The 18624-nt window shown below is 44.8% G+C and overlaps 1 protein-coding gene across 4 annotated transcripts in view; it reads right to left on the bottom strand.

Moving 5' to 3' along the window:
* The window catches only part of SPRYD3 (SPRY domain containing 3), a gene marked incomplete at its 5' end in the record, with an annotated part of 464688 nt that overhangs the window by 33670 nt on the left and 412394 nt on the right, over positions 1–18624 (bottom strand). For all 4 annotated transcript variants that reach the window (XM_078781590.1, XM_078781589.1, XM_078781592.1 and 1 more), the window contains 1 exon segment: positions 3674–3731. In XM_078781590.1, the coding sequence (XP_078637716.1) occupies positions 3674–3731 (58 nt within the window).

Below are 18624 nucleotides of genomic sequence, written 5' to 3'. Positions count from 1 at the left end.
AAGTTGAAGACGGATGAGACTGAAAATTGCCGAAGTTAGGTATGTGACATGGATGAAATGATTACATTTTGGTGAAGATCCGGATGTGGATTTGGATCCGATAATATTTTTTTATGTGAATCTTCACCATTGAGAGACATGTTTGTGAAATAAATGTTAGCTCTTTCACGAGCCTCGATTCAGTATACAAAAAAAAAAAAAAAAAGAGGAAAAACTATGTATATCACGATATCTCAAAAAGTTGTGGACGAATTCGGCCCAAACTTTGTGGACAGGTTGGTTTAGATGTCAAGAACAAGCAGATTCGATTTTGGTTCATGTTCGGATCCAGATCCGGCCTATCAGTGGGATACAAAACATAAACTGTTCAGCCTGGTGGAGGAACGTGTTCTACCGAGTGCCGTTCTAGTTTTAACTTGTAATTACTTAAAAAAGAGAAATTTGTTGCCAGTATATTGTTACATTATATCCGAAAAAGGTAGAAAGATGCAGAGGTCATTGAGAAATGCAAGTCTTCCAGTTCTGGGATTGCTCCACATGTCGGTTACATTTGCAACTGCCCCTTCCACCTCAACCAAAGCTGTTTTCAGAACCGGATCCATCGTGTTTTTGTCTGTTATATTTTCATCACATTGCTGCTGTTTGTATTTTCATCCAATTTTCCATGTGAAATCGTACCTTGGTGTGCTGTATTGTCTAATTAATGTTTGTGTTGATCAAAACCTACCCCTTGGATAACCAGTGAGAAAAATCAGTTTCACTTTTGAGTTTTTTTTTTTCCTGTTCAGCTTCTTTTTTTCCTAAAGTTTTTTTTTCTTTCTGCCTCTTCGACATTGTCCTTTTCCCAATCATTGCTTCAAAAAAAAAAAGAGTGTTTTTTTTAAATTAAAAAACACTCCAAACCACGATCTCTTTCTGCCTTCTACCTGTACTTCCAGAATTTCATTCTTTATCTCCAAACTAAATCTTCATTGAAAGAAACGATTCTTCCCTCTTCCTTTAAAAGTCATTAAAAACATTATAAAATGCTTCACTTTTCTTATTTCTCCATCATGAGTAACCCACATGTTCTTAATCTTCATCACGATCTATTCCTTTTCTTCTTCTTCTTCTTTCACATTACATATTTTACAAACCTGTCTCACCTAAGAGTGGGATCCATCAATCGTCCTCAAGTTCCTACAACATGATAATCAAAACCTTCAGCAAAAATTATTTCCACCCATCTCATGATCTTTATCTCAGTAAGAGAATCTTGAGAAGTCCAGTTTGCAGAGGTTGTCTGCTCATGACAATCAAATCCCCTGCACAATATTTTACGCTCTCAAACTCCTCTGTGTAAGTACCCTCCCACACATCTCCTACAAGCCCATGTCCTTACAACCCCACACCCTTCTATTTTCCCCTCTTCAGCATCCCTCCACTTCATATACCCTCTGTATGTATCCCTCCTCACCCCACCCATTCAAAGTTTCCTCCTCACCACACCCCTAAAAAAAGCTTCCCTCTAACCCCACTTCCCCCAAAAGCTTTCCCTTCACACAACCACCTCAAAGCTTCCCCCTCACCCTGCACCCTCAAAGCTTGACACTGGTCCCGCTACCTCCTCAAACTCTCCTTCTCATAAAAACCCTCTCTTGGCTTCCTCTTCATCGCACCCTCTCTCAGCTTCCCCGTCGTCTTTCCAGCCCCTCTCAGCTTCTCCCTCTTCCCAGAGAGAGAAGCTGAGAGGGAAAAACCCGCCCTAGCGGCGGAGTTGCACTTTATATCAATGACTCACTTTCTCACTGTCCATGTACTAAACCTACACCATCCCTACTCCCAGGAGTACCTTTGGCTACGACTTCCGCTCAGCTCCCACCTCTTGTTTGTATGAGTGTTCTCTCGACATCTCTCTCTCTCTCTCTGACAACATGGACCAACTTTTAACTACTCAACCTAAATCTCTCTTCCTCATATGTGGTGATTTCAGTTGTCACTATGCAACTTGGCTAGATGTTGGTATCTCCCTCACCAGCCATGACACTTCAGAAAAAGACTTCTGTGACTCCATGGGACACTGGGACAGTCTCAATCGGTGAAATTTCTGACATGGATTTCTCCCAATGGCAAAACCACCCTTCTTGACTTGGTGATGACAAACTTCCCCACAAATGTGTCCTGCTCTTCATCTCCTCCAATTGGTTCAATCTGATCATATGCTTGTGAGAGTCAGCATCTCTTTGGCTACTCTCAGATGGCTGCCTCAGTGTTGGCAAGCCTGGCAGTTCACTCAGACAGATTGGCAAGGACAGCAAAGCAGCCATCTCAGTTCAGGGCTGGTCTACCATATCTACTGCCCTGATATTAAATCAGCCTCGGCATTCTTCCACAGACACCTGCTCGCTCTTATGCACAGGTCCATCCCATCTCATCTTCAATACTTTCTCACCCATAGTAGGCTGACACTGCATCCTTTGGTGAGGCAGTTGCTCTGAAACAACTTGCCTTCTCTTCCTGGAAAGCAAACCCAACCGAAGGCAATCTCAGCTCATTCCACAAAGCACGCAACAAGTGCAGGTCCACTCTCACGACAGCCTGAAAACAACATTTGTCCAAACTCAAGATTGAACTTTAAAACTTGTCTCCCTCGGCTAAAACCTTGTGGCACCTCGCTAAGTCTGTCTCTGGAGTGTACTCCGACTCTATCCCTTCCCTCACTTCACCAGACGCACAACAGATGACTCCGCTTGTGAGAAGGACAAATGCTTCAATTCTGTGTTTGCTTCCAAATATTATGTCCTCAAGCCCTCACTTTTTGTACCCAACCTACCCAGTCATACCCAACTGCTGGTGGACTCTGTGTCTTTTGCACCTGAGAAGGTGGAAAAGTTTCTGGCAACCCTCGACTCTGATTATGCAACTGGAGAAGACAGCATTAGCTCACAAGTCCTAAAAACTTGCTCTGCTGCTCTTGCACATCCTCTCTCCACACGTTTCACCCTATTTATCACCATAAACCACTTCAATCCAGTAACTTTGCAGTCACGACAAAGGGATTGCAGTGTTACGATTATATTTACTAACCTTATTGTTATTGTTAACTAACGTTATTATTATGAAAACGATGCTGCTGTATTAAGAAACCTGAGCTAATTTGTCTGAAGCAGCCTGAAGGTGATGCATGAATGCATGAAGCTTAAGGCCTATGCGTACTGTGTCGTTGGAAGATCCGTAAACGTCTATGCTTTCGATATTTGATGGTCATTTTAATAATCGTTTTGTTTGTGTTTCACACTGAATGAAAAACGTAAAGGTAGAACATGGCGATTGTGATACATGACAGGTTCGATGATACGTACGGCCTGAATGGCATATAAATCAAAATGGCGGTGTGTGGAGTCAGCCGTCGTATGTCGTAATGACATCACAGACATAATCACATCAAATCACCCGTCATGTGACCAGATCCTCAGCTCTTATTGGTGTACGTTTGTGAGGGACATCCATACATAAATACATACAAACAGCCAAACACTGTTCTAGATGGCTTTACCCTTTGGGCTATGCCGTAAATTCACCGCAGTATGGCAGATTTATAGAGCTTCAAATAAAAAAGAAAAAGAAAAACAATTTTAAAATGTTCAAAGTGCATAATGCACTTGTGTTTTGCATATTTGAGGGCATACTGTACCTGCATGGTAAGCAATAGAGCCTCGGTTCCAACCAGGATGTCTGTGTTTGGGATAGTCCTGAAAGCAGACATTTGGAAGGAGGAAAAATTGTTATCAGGACAACACCAATAAACAAAATAAAATACACGAATGCAAACGGTCACCAACATGTTATTGCAATCTCGTCTTGACATTCACCCATTCAGAATTAATTGTCTGGGCACAGCTTGTTGAATATTTGTTTTGATTTTCATGACTGTCAACTCAGTGTTTGACAAATGCCGAGAGCTTTGGGGCCTCGCATTCTTCTGTCTGCACATAGAGACAAATATTGGGCTTCAACATTCAGCAGCAATCTTTTTATAACCACCAAATATTTTAACTCAGGCACACCACATGAATAGTGCAGAAAGTAAGAAGCAATGAAAGGAAAAAATGTGAGTACAAGAGAAATTGAAATATGTTGTAAATATGGTAGTGAGTGCCTTTTATAAAGATGAAACAGCAAAACATCTCGCAAATGAAAAATAATACAAAAACAATGTCATTCATCTGATGTTTTTTGCATGACAACAAATGGAGCAAGCATCCCAGCCCTAATCTTTAGTTGTGAAGTCCTTCATAAGTCCAGGCAAGTAACTCACTCCTGTGCAATGATGTAATGCATTGAGATAAGGCCCAGTGCCTGGTGAAGGTAATGTATGTAGCTGAATGAATGAATGATCGTTTTAAGGCCATTTTCCCCGCTTGAGCGGGGGTTAGCCTTGCGGGCCCCATGACAATCATGGTTCCCTGTTTGAGGCAATGTTTTTACGGCCGGATGCCCTTCCTGACGCCAACCCTTGGTCGCCTCTTACGATGCGCAGGGATGCGGTGTACCTATTCTAAACCGGAGTACACACCGGGATCATTCATCCCAGCAAACTGGTACTCAATTTGCCGACCTCGGAAGGATGACAGGCTGAGTCAACCCCCCTGGCGTTAATTCAGCGATCGACCGGGATTCGAACCCAGGATCCTAGGATCCCAAGCCGGCACCCTAACCGCTAAGCCAACACCAGGCTAAGGTAACTGGTAAGGTAAGGTAGCTGATGGTACAAAATGTGAAAAATTGACTGCACAACAACCTGGACAAAAGAGTCGTCATAAATCGCTGATGACCAGAATCTTAACATCAGGAAACCTTACAGACTCTGATAAATCCAGTGCCGTCGTGTCCTTTCTGCAGAAAAATGAAAGCCAAGTTTGTGCTTCATTTACTCGTTTGTGTCAGGAAGCTGGCAATTGGTGGTGGTGGCTCATAATCTCGACAGAGCAGTGGCATGCCCATAACAAGTTGTGAACTTAACCTTTGATAAGAACCAATCGTGAAGAAGTTACTGTTACATTTCAGCACGGAGTAATTGCCGATCTGACAAACCATGGGGTTTGAGAGGCAATTCCACACCAATGAGGACAAGGCAACAAAAGCATTACTCACTCCACTTCAAAGCTGCTCAACAGCGATTAACTTAAATTATGAGTTCTTTCTTTCTGCCAAGAGAAGTAAAATGCACTCGCATCTGCAGGCCATGAGAAGTTCAGATCTGATAGGATGGTTGCATTTAAACTTTCAAGCTTGCGTACTGATCGAGACATATTTTGAACAGCAATAACTGCAATGGTGTTTCTTTTGAGGCGTCATGCAGAATTCACACAAGATGCAATTTCACTGTCCTGTCTGCATGTGCTAACAATGCTACCAGGAATATCAACTGATCAAAGCATTTCTGACAGATGCATCTCATTTGAGTGCAATGGAATGTCCGTCTCCCTACACCCATCCACCCCTATGGATCTTATGACCGTTATTAACGAGATGGGCCAACATGCTTCCAAGATAAAATCATTCACACTTGTGTTCTGCTTCAGTGAAATGTTTCGTGGAGGAAGCATCAGCATTTATAAATTCAGGAAGTTTTGCCTTGATGACACAAGTTGGCAGGGAAAGCGTTCCGCAAGGCAGACGTATGATATGCCTATGCCGTCGGTGGGGATTCAGAAATAGATTTCACAACAATTTGGCCTGTTAGTATTGCATGGGTGAGGGGTCAGCAAATAACGGCTAACTACTGGTCAAGTAAATGTAATAAGTCCCAGATTTCCACTCCAATTTACTCCAAGCACCTCTTGGATGGAATTGGATTGCAGCCCAATTATGTTTGTTTGTTGCAGGGCACCACAGGCCCTCGCTTACAATGATTCTGAAAAGAATCAACAATTACTCACTGGTCAAGTTAAAACCCCATTTTGTCAGGTAGTATAACCACCGTTTAGAGGCCATTTTTAGAGGTGTTTAGAGGTAGTATGATGCACTTAATTATCATGACAGAAAATACAATCCTTGCAGAGTGTTGGACCACATGTTCCATGCACGCATACGTCACGCGGTGGGAGCTGGCCACGATTCAAGACAGGTGTCTACCAAGGCAGCTGTCAGGCTGCAGATACACAGCTGGATAAGAGATTGCGCAATTACTGTCTGAACAAGCACACGTGCTTTCCACATGTCACGACTATCCCAGGAGAAACAGTGATAGCCAGCTGCCCACTGCACGTATTTTCAACCCCTGTGGCTGCTGAGCTAACCACAAGCACTTCACAGGGAAGGATTTGAGCTGACCATTAAACCACATAGGTCCACAAAGCTTGGGGTGTTTTGCTTCAAAGTGCCATTTGAGTGAACTGCAAGTAGGCCCCAAAAATGCTTGAGCTGAGCCTCATCTGCTGCTTCAAGATGTTCAGCTTGGAATTTGGTAAAGCTCCTCTTTGCCACTAAAATAAGTGGAAAACGCTCTGTGCTGCATCACATTTGAATGAAGAAATGATAGACATATTGTATACTTAAAGTGTGTATATTCCACATTTGATTTGGATGCCTGCACGATGGTGCAACTCTAACATCTGGAATAAAATTATAGTATTGCCAGAAAGAAGAAAACATGTAATAGATTTTTGCCTTCAGTTTATACCTGTTTAAGACCTTGGGGAGTAAGTTTCCATCCCTGGTCACCACACAGCTGAAAGAGCAGGATTAGAGATCGACATACTTGGATTTATTTGTTTACACGAGTGAGTTTAGTCTGCATTTCTGTGGACACTTGCCAACTTAAGGAAGCTAAACAGAGTCCAATTTGATAGGCCTGGTTGCTCATTTGCTCAAGCTTGAGCAGTGGATTTAAATGTATGAAACAAACAAAAGAAAATGCAAATAGTTGATTGATTTCTTTGCACTGCAAAATAACAAAAATGTTTTACGATCACAGGCTAATTGATTCATATATAGATGTATACATATACATTATATACTGTATATCTATATATATATATATATATATATATATATATATATATATATATATATATATGTTCAAAACACACCTGGTCACAAGTGTGCCGCACTGACCGGGTCCTCAGTCGAGGTATATATATATATACATATACATAGTGATAAATGTCGGGGTGTACTTACTTTTTCCACATGCGAAATTTGCATTTATGTTTATATAAATTATACAATGGACTACAAAATGTAAATGTTTCATGATATTTGTTATTTTATATCACCTTTATCTGTCAATATTGTTGAAATGAAGATCAAATAGCTATATGTTGGAATATGTTGAAAAAGTCAAAACTTTACATGGGGTGTACTGTATTTACTTTTTCACGTGACTGTGTGTACACACACACACACACACACACACACACACACACACACACACACACACACACACACACACACACACACACACACACACACACACACACCCACACACACACGAGAGACATCAAATTTAAGTGGTTGGGAATATCCATTCCATTAAAAACAAGCACAGCCGATCAAAGAAATCATACTAAAATACGCCATTTCGTGTCTGTCTGATGAATTTTTGACGCCAATACAATCCGTCGTTACGTATCCAATCTCAACCAAACTTGACACGATGACCAAGGGTTACACAATGAAGGTTGTTACACAAGGGGGGTTTCTCCCCCGAGTGGGTTTTCCCCACCATTACCGTCAATGGGGTTGCATGCTGAGGTGTATATCAATGTTAAGTTAGCTTTATCGTGGCGTTTCTCCAAGGCCGCTTCAAAAACCAAACTAACGATAATAGAGAGCTTCGTAAGCGAACCTCTATGGCAATTGCATGTATATGTAAATCCATTCAAAATTTCACTGTCATTCCCCATTCCCTTGGGAACAAAATTTCATGTTGTCATTTCAAATGTCCCTTCCATGATCCGCCATCTTGTCCCTTCCATGATCCGCCATCTTGCTCACGTGATCTTGCTTTGGTCTGGCGCGACCAATAAATTATTTTCACCTGGTGATTAAAATCAATAAATTACAATACAGTACTGCACAGAACGGATTTTGAATTCGAAACCGCTCATCATTTACGCCAGCTACACCGACTTCTTTTTCCACCAGCTACACCGGCTTCAGTTTTCCGCCAGCTACACCGACTTCAGTTTTCCACCAGCTACACCGACTTCATTTAAGCCAGGTACACCAATTTCAGTTTTCCGCCATCTACACCGATTTCAGTTTTCCGCAGGCTACACCGACTTCATTTATAATTCTAAGCCCAAGATCAAACAACCTAGCCTAGCTAGGCCTAGGCCTACAGATGTTTGTGAGGGCTGCGTACTCGATCGACTGACCATTGTCGACGAAGCTCTCACTCTACGCAATGCGTATTTTCATATTAGCATTATATTAATGTTATTACAAAACAATATTAACACCATTAGTATCCCACCTCCCCAAAGTATTTTTCCTCCTTGAACAAACATCGAGTCAACGTTTATAAATAGCTTATCATGGCGTTTTCGTGGGAGCAACGTCACAACGGCCCCTACCGGAAGTAAAAATATTATAAAAGACAAAAACGTATGATTAGCTTTTCAAACAGTCGCTAATGCTGTTTATAACACTAAATAAAGAAATTTGGAGGAATCCCGACATCCGTGAGGTAAGTTTTACTTACAGAACTAAGTGAAGATCTACTGTACTCTATATACTCCACAAGGGTTGGGAAAACATGACCTTCCTGGCGCTAAGGTGGCGTTTTTCGTGGCGGCCTTTTGAAACGCCCTCATGCTGTTTAACATCAAACTGAAAGGGAGGAAGCCCGGGTTGTGCTCATTTACCAAGCAGCTAGCTAGCGCTTGCCAAGCCAGCCATTCCTTAACGGTTTTGAATGGAGTACTTGCTCGAATGCTTAAACCACTTGGCGATCTCTCCACAATAAACTTGGTAAATGAACACACACCCAATGTGCTTGAGACCCGACCATAGATCGACTGTAATCTATGTACTCCAAATATGAATGACCCTTCCTGCCGCTCCCGTAGTGTGCGGGTGTACTAGTAAAACTAAAACAAAGATTTTTGCTGCGAACTGCAAGAGCAGAATTAGTCTCACGCAACGTTTCACTTGTGGTCCACAGTCCTTGTCAACCCAAAGCGAACCATCTGGTACATGCACCCGTTTTTGTAGGCCACTCTCGACCTATTTCCGGTCATGCGCAGAAGCATGGAACACTTATTTTGGTTGTTGAAACAAAAAGGCCACGTTATCATTATTGGGTTACTGCTCATTTATGGATTGCCGGTATCATGATCTAGTGTTGTAATGATGTACGTGGGTGGTCAAGCCCCTCAAAATGGTCAAACAAAACTACTTCCAAACACATGCAGTGTGACACAACAGTGGTAAATGGTGAAGAAAATGTGCCACAAAACTGCAAACCAATGAGAGACCACCTTTAGAGGCCATTTTTCCCCGCAGAGCAGGGGTTGGCCTTTTTTGGGCACCGTGGTCTCCTTTTTGAAGCAATATTTTATGGCCGGATGCCCTTCCTGCCGCCAACCCTGTTCGTCGCCTTTTGCGACACACAGGGAATTATCAGTGAACTGGTACTCAATTTGCCGATCTCGGAAGGATGACAGGCTGAGTCAACCCCCCTGGCGTTAATTCAGCGATCAACCGGGATTTTCTAACCCAGGATCCTAGGATCCCAAACCGGAACCCTAACCGCGAAACCAACACCAGGCTACAACTGCAAACCAATTTTTTTTTTTTTTTTTTTTTTGTGTACTGAATCGAGGCTCGTGAAAGAGCTGACATTTACTTCACAAACAAATCAACCAGACAAACAAAATATATAAAAAGAGGGAGCGGAAGACAAGAGAATGGGAAGCACACTAACACTTGAGAGCACACAACATTTAAGAGCAGGGAGATGTGTGGGAGATGTGTGGGAGGGAGAGGGCTTGGGGGGAGGAGGCGTGAGAAGGGGGAGGGGGTGGGAGAAGTATAAAACACAAGGACACCAAGGACTTCCAGGACAGAAGTTGGTATTTCAAAAAGTGGAATTGGGGTGAAATTATCGGGGATAGAAAAGATCAAGGTTTTGGATGGGGGAAGATAAGAGATGGTGGTGAACAGCTGTTTTAAAGACCTGGAGGGTGGAGTGGGATTGAAGAGAGTGAGGGAGTTTGTTCCAGAGGCGAGAGAAAAGAGGAATGAAGGAGTGAAGGTGAGCAGAGAGTCTTGATTTTGGCAGTTTAACCATAAGAGGGTTGCAGGCAGATCTTGTGCGACCTGTAGGAATATTTGCGGGACAGAGCCCAGAGAGAGCTGGGGGGGCAAGGCCAGAAAGGAGTCGGTAGAAGACGGAAAGACCACCAACCTGTCTGCGGTGTGTGAGTGAGAGGCCCTTGGAGTTAGCTTCATCGCGGGAGATTCCAATGATTCTGAATGCTTTGCTTTCAACAGCGTGAAGACGAGCTAGGTCTAAGACGAGCTAGGAAGACGAGCTAGGTTTGGACGGCGCCCAAACCAATGGCGCACAAGTCTCTTTTTTATATAGTCTTTGTAATTTTTTTTAATGAAGTAGATGATAAGAAGACGAAATATTTTTTGATGATAAGAAGTCTACAAAAAACTATATAAAAATATTTTAATTATCTTTTTATGCAGTCTTCTTAGAGGCAAGTTATTTGAGATAAAGGGTAGCCATCCATTGTTGACATCAAAGAAGCAGCAAGCCAAAATGTGGAATGCCCTGTGCCGAAGCCAAGCTGCTGATTGGTGATCAGAGAAATGAGTCCTGATGCCTTCTGCATTTATTGATTTCATTGCTTTAATTATGACGTGGAGAAAGCTGAATGTTCCATAGTTGACAGGGTCAGTTTTGACAGCATTCCAATAAATTGGTGATTTTCCATGATGCAGGCATACTGCCATCAGAGGATCCATTTGCATTTACAAAGAAAGTTCTGTTTCATGTTTCTTCTTCTGCCTTCCTGGAAAATATAAATGTGCATTTACAAAAACCCACAATGCAGGTGCAGTGTAGCCTTCCCCAAAACATTTTTTAAAACCATACTTTTTATCCTGGCCATGATGTGTGGAATATCATTGATAACTCAAATCTTCTGAGAAGGGGAAACAGGAGAAAGTTTGGTTGGAGAATGAGAAGGGATCGAAGGGGAAGGGGCATGAAGGGATGAATTTTTTTTCCCTTTTTAAGGCCATTTTCCCTGCTAGAGCGGGGGTTAGCCTTGTGGGCCCCGTGACAATCATCATGGTTGCCTTTTTGAGGCAATATTTTTATGGCCTGATGCTTTTCCTGATGCCAACCATTTAGTCGCCTCTTACGACACGTAGGAATACGGTGTACATATTCTAAGCTGGGGCACACACCGGCACATTTATCCCAGCAAGCTGGTACTCAATTTTCCGACCTCGGAAGGATGACAGGCTGAATCAACTCCCCTCGCATTAATTCAACGATCGACCAGGATTCGAACCCAGGATCCTAGGATCCCAAGCCATCACCCTGACCGCTAAGCCAACACCAGGCTGCATGAAGGGATGAATAAACAGCAATTGTTTCACCACTGTTCATTCATGTGACAAGGCAAAAGGACCAAGATCAATTGTGAGAAAGAATGCAAAAGATGAAAGAATGGAAAAGTCAACGAAAGGATGAAAAAAAGTTAGTTTTTGCGTGTGTGTTTGGGGAACAAAATTATGAGCCCATGCTTGTAAGAAATCTTGCAAAGGGAAAATGTTTAAATCACTTATCGACACATTGTGGAAACCTTTGTCATAGCTGCAGTTGCAGTAATATGATTTTGTTAGACTATATGATGGCGAAACAGGCTCTGTAATCATTTTTATGGTGAAAGAATATTTCTCAATTACAAGATCATGAACATAGACATTTTCCTGAGTTGTAAGAATCAGAAATCATCCAGCCAAAGGATTATCTTCACAAGACTTTCTTCCTAAATTTGAACTTGCAAAACACTTCTTAACCCTAACCAGGCCGGGTTATTTTGAACCTTCTCAAAGCTGGGGGGAAGGGGCGGATTCCGCAGCGACCGTATATCCGATTTTGATAGAATTTTAATCAAAACGTGCACAAGAGTTGAACAGAAGCAGTCATGAAAGCTCAGCATGAGAAAAAATATTCTACGAAAAAAGTAGAGGGGAGGGGAGCGGACCTCCCCACCCTCATTCCTCCACCACCTTTTCAGGGGCGATGCCAATGATTTGTATTATTTTGTTCTCTGCAGTATCCAGGAATGAAAGGTGGGATACAATGGCTCTTGCTTACAATGGATAGAAATATTCTACTGTGCTTGGTAAATATGCTTTGTTGGCTAGAACATGTTCTTGAAGGAGTTGTCAATGAAGGACTTCGCTTGACAGAGACTGCCCAACATTCAGGTATCCTTCACTAGAAATCAGGGCTGATGGTTAGTTCCAGGAGTTTGAGATACGGAAATTCTTCCAAAGGTTGCTAGGAGAACTAGGAAATAGGATTGGCATGATGGAGCATCCTGTGGGACAAGGTTTGGATGTGAGGGCATTGCATTATACATAATATTCCAGTTGCTAAGCCAACTTCTGATTTTTTTTGTCTGTTGTAATGGAAGCAATATCTGTCATGGATGAAAGACCAATCAGAATAAGGTGGAATCATCAGCATAATGCAAAAAATTGATTTTCCATTGATTTAGAAAGATCCATGGTGGAGATAAAATGGAGCACGTACGCCTTGTTGAGATGCATGCGTTTTCAAGAATCACAACACCAAAACTTCTACCAAGGGATACAATAGCCTCCCCCAATATAGCAATTGAGAAGATTCCTGCTTTGTTTGCAGAGTCAGAGAGAATCTGCAAGCAGGCATGTAGTGGCCTTTACCATCACAGGCAGAGAGCTTTGGAAAAGCAAGGGAAGATGCCAAAGAGAGTCAGCTGCCAGTGTGAAGAACGATCTGAAGAGGGCAGACAGAGGAGGTGCCAATTAAAATGTGGACAATTTGAGAACTTGGGCATTGATACTGTACAAGCCTGCAGCATAAAGTGAATCTAAGTCCAGACAAAAACTTTTCAATATCATAGTTGCAATGTTAACGGAGTTCACAACATATTGGAAGCACATGGGGAACATGGCGGCAATTGGGGAAAGGTATGGAAAAATTGACTGATGGTTTGGGGTCTTGAACTTTAGAAGGAAAGACAAAGTTAAGACAGTGTGCCATATCACAAGCAGAATCTGCTTCGCTGCCATTTTGGTGATAAAGAGGATGGACATTGGACATGCTCTCCATCTTCCAGTTTTCATGCCAACAATATGATTAAAAACACCTAAAAAAAACAGTTCATCTCCTCATAGGAATTTCTGTAATCTTTCTTCGACCTTCAAAATACATAAATAAATAAATAAATAAACAGGTCGCACCATCGTTTATATTCTCATAACAGACTTGTTTATCAACCCATGTATTATTGCATTCAACAGAAGTCTTCCATTTGCAATGCAAACTGACTTTCAACTGTATTTAGATTATTTATCCAAGCGGAGGTTTTGTGGCATGCCACATCAAAGACAAAATGAACCGTCCATAAATCCAAGGCATGTTTGTGCAAATGGAACTTTACAAGAACACATACTTTTAACACTTGGTAACAAATGATTGCAAATGACTTAAATTAACCACAACAAACTCAATCTGTTTCTTTTGTTTTACCTCCACCAACGAAGGTGGATGGAGGATATTGTTACAGACACGACTTTGATGTTAAGGTGGGCCGAGCGGAATGGCCGTCGTGTCCGCACAAATTACCCGACTATACTCGACGTCGACGGAGTCGCGCTACGCTGGCTCAATAAGAAAAAGAAGACACCCGGCTGGGTTATAATGACACAATACGACACCAGGGGTTCAGTTCTCAAGACCTCCGGAGGAGGTTATATTAAGGCGGAAGGTTAGATTACAACTACAAGAGGGACAGCATAGAAAGACAGGCACTTAGACACACTCTTATATTAACCCTAGACAGACCACAGATAAACGGGACAACGCTGACTCACACGGGGTTTGATGGCTAGGAAAGGCAGATAGCGATGGCTCAAGGTGCACTCTTGGCTCAAAGCAGGGTACACGGTTCGGTCCAGAGATGCGGGGAGGTCTCGTCGCAGCGCTCAGAGGTGACGTTCTTTCTCAGGCCTCTCCAAACTCAGGCGCATCTGTTTCAGCGCTCGCAGGTCCGTCTTTCTCCAGCTGGGGGCGAATCTGACGTCACATCCGGCGCGTGGCCGCGTATATCCGGCGGGGAGTGACACGCCCTCGGCTCGTTAGCTCCGCCTCGTGGAATCGGCACGTTGCTTCTCATTGGGTGCGTGCGGGGGGGGTTACTGGCTCCGCCCCCGACGAGGAGCTGACAGCCAGCCCCTTCGGGGTAACCCCGTGGAGCGCATGGTCTGGAGCTAATCGAGCCGGTGTGAGGACGCATCCTCCCCCGCTCCGCCGCCATCCCCTCTGTTGTTGTTGTAATTGTTGTTGTAGTTGTTGTTATTGTTGTTGTTTGGGGAAGAAGATGGGAGGAGGTATGGGAAAGGTCCTAAACTCACTACTGATGCCATATAATCACATTCTGGTGCAACGAAGAGTCATAATTAATGGAAACGAGGCCTTAACTGACATAGATTAAGAATAACTAGGAAGATGTCCGAAAGTTGGCTACGTGTGGTGCGGTGGACCTGGGCACGACATTTAATGGGGGAATAAGGGGAAGGTCGGCTCTACTGATTGTTATTTACATGCAATGGGACTAGGGAATGGGGGACTGGGGAAAGTTGGGGAGTATTGGAGAAAATAGGGGAATATTTACAAGCGGATATGGAGGCCAAATTCCATATTCGCAACATTGCACCCTTCTCTACCCTCGGGGCGTCCCGACCCGATAAATTTTTACCTACTTTAGTGTGGCACGCAATGTAGTTCCCTCTACTATTAACTCTACCCTGAGTGCGACAGTTTTACAGATATTCACAAATGAGTAAATATGTCCCCCTGCGACGTTGCACCCTTCTCCTCACAGAAACACACCCACAGGATAACCGAATCCGGAAAGAATTCTCAAACTAAACATACAGCCGGTAGGGAGCATTATTTACAAGACTATGCTGCTATTTACACTACGATCCAGGACCTGTTTTTGGAGGAACACATGCAGATGTTATGCATAGAGAGACCGCGCTTGCCAACATCGATACACCAACCCACGAGTGCTCTGTGGCCGACGGCCTTTAATAACGTGCAGAGCACCCTTTCCGAGCATCAACAGCACCACCCCACCACCAATCGGTGCAGTCACCATTGTTCAATGAAATAAAAATAAATTCGACAACCCCTAACCCTGCAGGTGTCTCTTGCTCTTCTTGTGGTGCACTTGGTGTTAATTAACAGTGGTTCACCTTTATGGCATAGGTGCCACGTTGACCCATAGGTCCTTCCACGGGTGGTGCTTGGCCGCAAAAGAGCTGCGGTCCATTGTGGGTGGCCACAAACATTGCGGTCCATATGGTGTATCGATCCAGGCAGCCAACAGCGAAAGTGCAGGCCCACAACTGCGTAGCCAGCACCTCTCTCTCCTCTCTCTCTACCCCAAAGCCAGATCCTCGGAGGTGGGAGACAAAAGAAGAAACAAGTGAGTAAGGTGGTAAGGGCGCAAAAGTGCACGCAATATAAGGTAATGCACACTGGGGGCACATGGGAACCAGGTGAGACAGGTACGTTCCTATCGTACGCCCCCCCCCCCACCAGGTAACCTACATGGCCCCTCCCTTACCCCTTACTGTATCCACACAACACAACACTACCCATAAACATCTACTTTACAAATCAACAAACATCCCTACTGTCTTCCCCGTTCCTCCCATATACCAAATTCGTCTTCTCTCCCTCCTAACCAATCAAATTTGCCATTTTCAACTCTCATCAAAATTTGCCATCTCCAACTCAACATCAAAATTTGCCATCACCAATTCATCATCAGTCCCTCCTAGGGAGGGAGAGATGGAATCACCCCAATGTCTCATCCACGTCGTGATGCGTCTCACAAATCCAACAGCAATTCTCATTTCTGCAACACAAACAAAGAAAACACAGGTGTGGAGTCATCATCATCACCACAGGTAAGTGGCTGCGTATGGTGCGACAGGTTCTTCAATCCTAACTATTTCCTAAGTGACTTTAACAACTTTACACGACCCGGGGTCTTTCTCCGGCCAAACCATTGGCCCTCTTACACTATGGGTTCTAAAAACCAATTCCCATTGGCCAAACTGTGGTGCTTTTCAATTTGGGGTCTCACTCCCCCGATTCATCTCCCGGTGCCCTCGCACAATTTCTGGGCTGTGGCGTGTACCTCTCCCAGCGGGTCTACCCACCTGCACACCTCCACCACTGCAGTTGCCTCCGAGCTTACCTGCTCCTTACCCTAACCTAACTACCTGGGGAAGGCCCTCTGGCGCTCTCCCCACTCGGTGCCCTCTCTGGCACTGGGCTACCCGGGTCCGTCCTCCGGATCCTCGGGCCCCATCCACAACTCTACCGGCTCCCAGAGCCCACCTGCGGCCTCACCTGGCCGACATCCTCACAGTGGTGGAGCGCCCAACCAACTACACACACTAACAGGCTACACGCCCAGCCATTTCCACAACACTAATGCACCCATCCAAATACCATTCTGTCACCCGCACCACAGATGCCAATATCCAACCACAATTTACCTATACCCTCTACCTAACACTTACACTACCCGCCCCGGGTACTCGTGAAAGGGGTCCACTTTTCCCCCATCCACACCTTCGCACCATGCACACCACTCCGTACCACTTACTCCAACTCTCTCCACACACCTGTACTTGCACACCTGTGCTCTCACACCTGGTGCCACCTGCACCCTTCTCTCCCCAAGCGCATTCGCGCTGATCCACAACACTCATTACTCACACACTGCTCCACACACCTGTCCAGTTGCACACCTGTGCAATCACACCTGTTCAATTCTCACACACACGGCATCATCTCATCTAACTACTCCCCTCTGAAACTTGCGCTTCCCAGTCGTCCCTTTAAACTATTGCGCTCCCTCGTCATTATCATCCACACTAATCTACCTGCGTCCCCACTACAGGTATCAGTCACTAACTAAACTTAACGTCACCTTATGTCATCTTTCTAGATCCCTACAATATAACATAACCCACCCGGGCTAGTTTTCACTGCCATACACCCCATAAGCTATTGCTCCTTTGCCCCCATGGGAAGGATGGTGGATTTGCCATCCCACCACATCGGGGGTCTCTCACTACCAATTTTGCACATCAAATTTCAACAAATCAAAAATTTGCCAATCACTACCCATCATCTGCCAATCACTACTGCCAATCCCTTGCCAATCATCAAATTTTGTTTTTCTCTAATTTTGGGTCCAAAACACTAACCTCATCACCCAGTCTACTCACTAATACCTCTCGGTGCGCCAATTCCTGTCCAAAGCCCGGCTTCGTAAAGCCAAGCAATGGATGCTGGTTGTTTTGTGCCAGCGGCTGAATGCGTCCGGCACTCGGTGCAGGGACGGGGGCTTACCCGGGCCGAGATCCCACGCATCACCTCGGCGCGGAGCCATCCAATGTCCCGATCTCGACCTGCCGGCACGTCTCAACAAAACGTGGTCGCCATAACGACCCTTCCTATCGGGCTGCCAGCTCCGCCTAGTGGAGCCTGGACGCGGCCGTTCAAAGCGAGGCCCGGCACGCACCGAGGGCCTGCTTCGGCTAAAAGTCGCTCTAACCTCTAACCCGTGTAACGTCGATGCTTCACCTGGACGCTTACACCCCGCAGCCCGTTCCTTGCTCACACATCCAGCTGTGCCCATGCTCCTCGTACCGTTCCTTACACACCCAGGCACACCCATTCCACTCACAGCCTTGGTCACACACCTGACCACCGAACACTTTGGCACACATTCGTTGCTCGCACACCTCACCAATACACCGCTTCGCGCCCCCTCCTCGGTCACCTCCTCTGTGACAATCACAGGTGTGCCCTCATTCGCACACCCAACCATGTGCCTCACCACCAACTCCAGCGTGCATTCCCACTCACGCTCTACCATTCCAGGTGTGCATCCTTCCATCCCAGGTGTACATCCTCGCTCACTTGTCACAACCAGCTCACTCTCCTTGTCACTCTCACTCCTCTCACCACCACTCTTGACAACGCACTCACCCTTACTCTTGACAGCACACTCTTTCCCCATGCACCTGTCCGTCACACACCTTTCTCGCGCACACTCTCCCGTTACACCCTCTGTAACACTCACCACAGGTGGACACTCTTCCTTACTTCTGACAGCGCACTCTTTCCTCATGCACCTGTCCGTCACACACCTTTCTCGCGCACACTCTCCCGTTACACCCTCTGTAACACTCACCACAGGTGGACACTCTTCCTTACTTCTGACAGCGCACACTTTCCTCATGCACCTGTCCGTCACACACCTTTCTCGCGCACACTCTTGCGCACACTCTCCCGTCACACCCTCTGTA

This window comes from Myxine glutinosa, chromosome 7 (genome assembly GCF_964187855.1).
Source record: "Myxine glutinosa chromosome 7, kmMyxGlut1.1, whole genome shotgun sequence".
In the NCBI taxonomy this organism is placed as follows: Eukaryota; Metazoa; Chordata; class Myxini; order Myxiniformes; family Myxinidae; genus Myxine; species Myxine glutinosa.
Note: the sequence above shows the minus strand (reverse complement) of the source record. Positions and strands in the feature narration are given on the sequence as shown.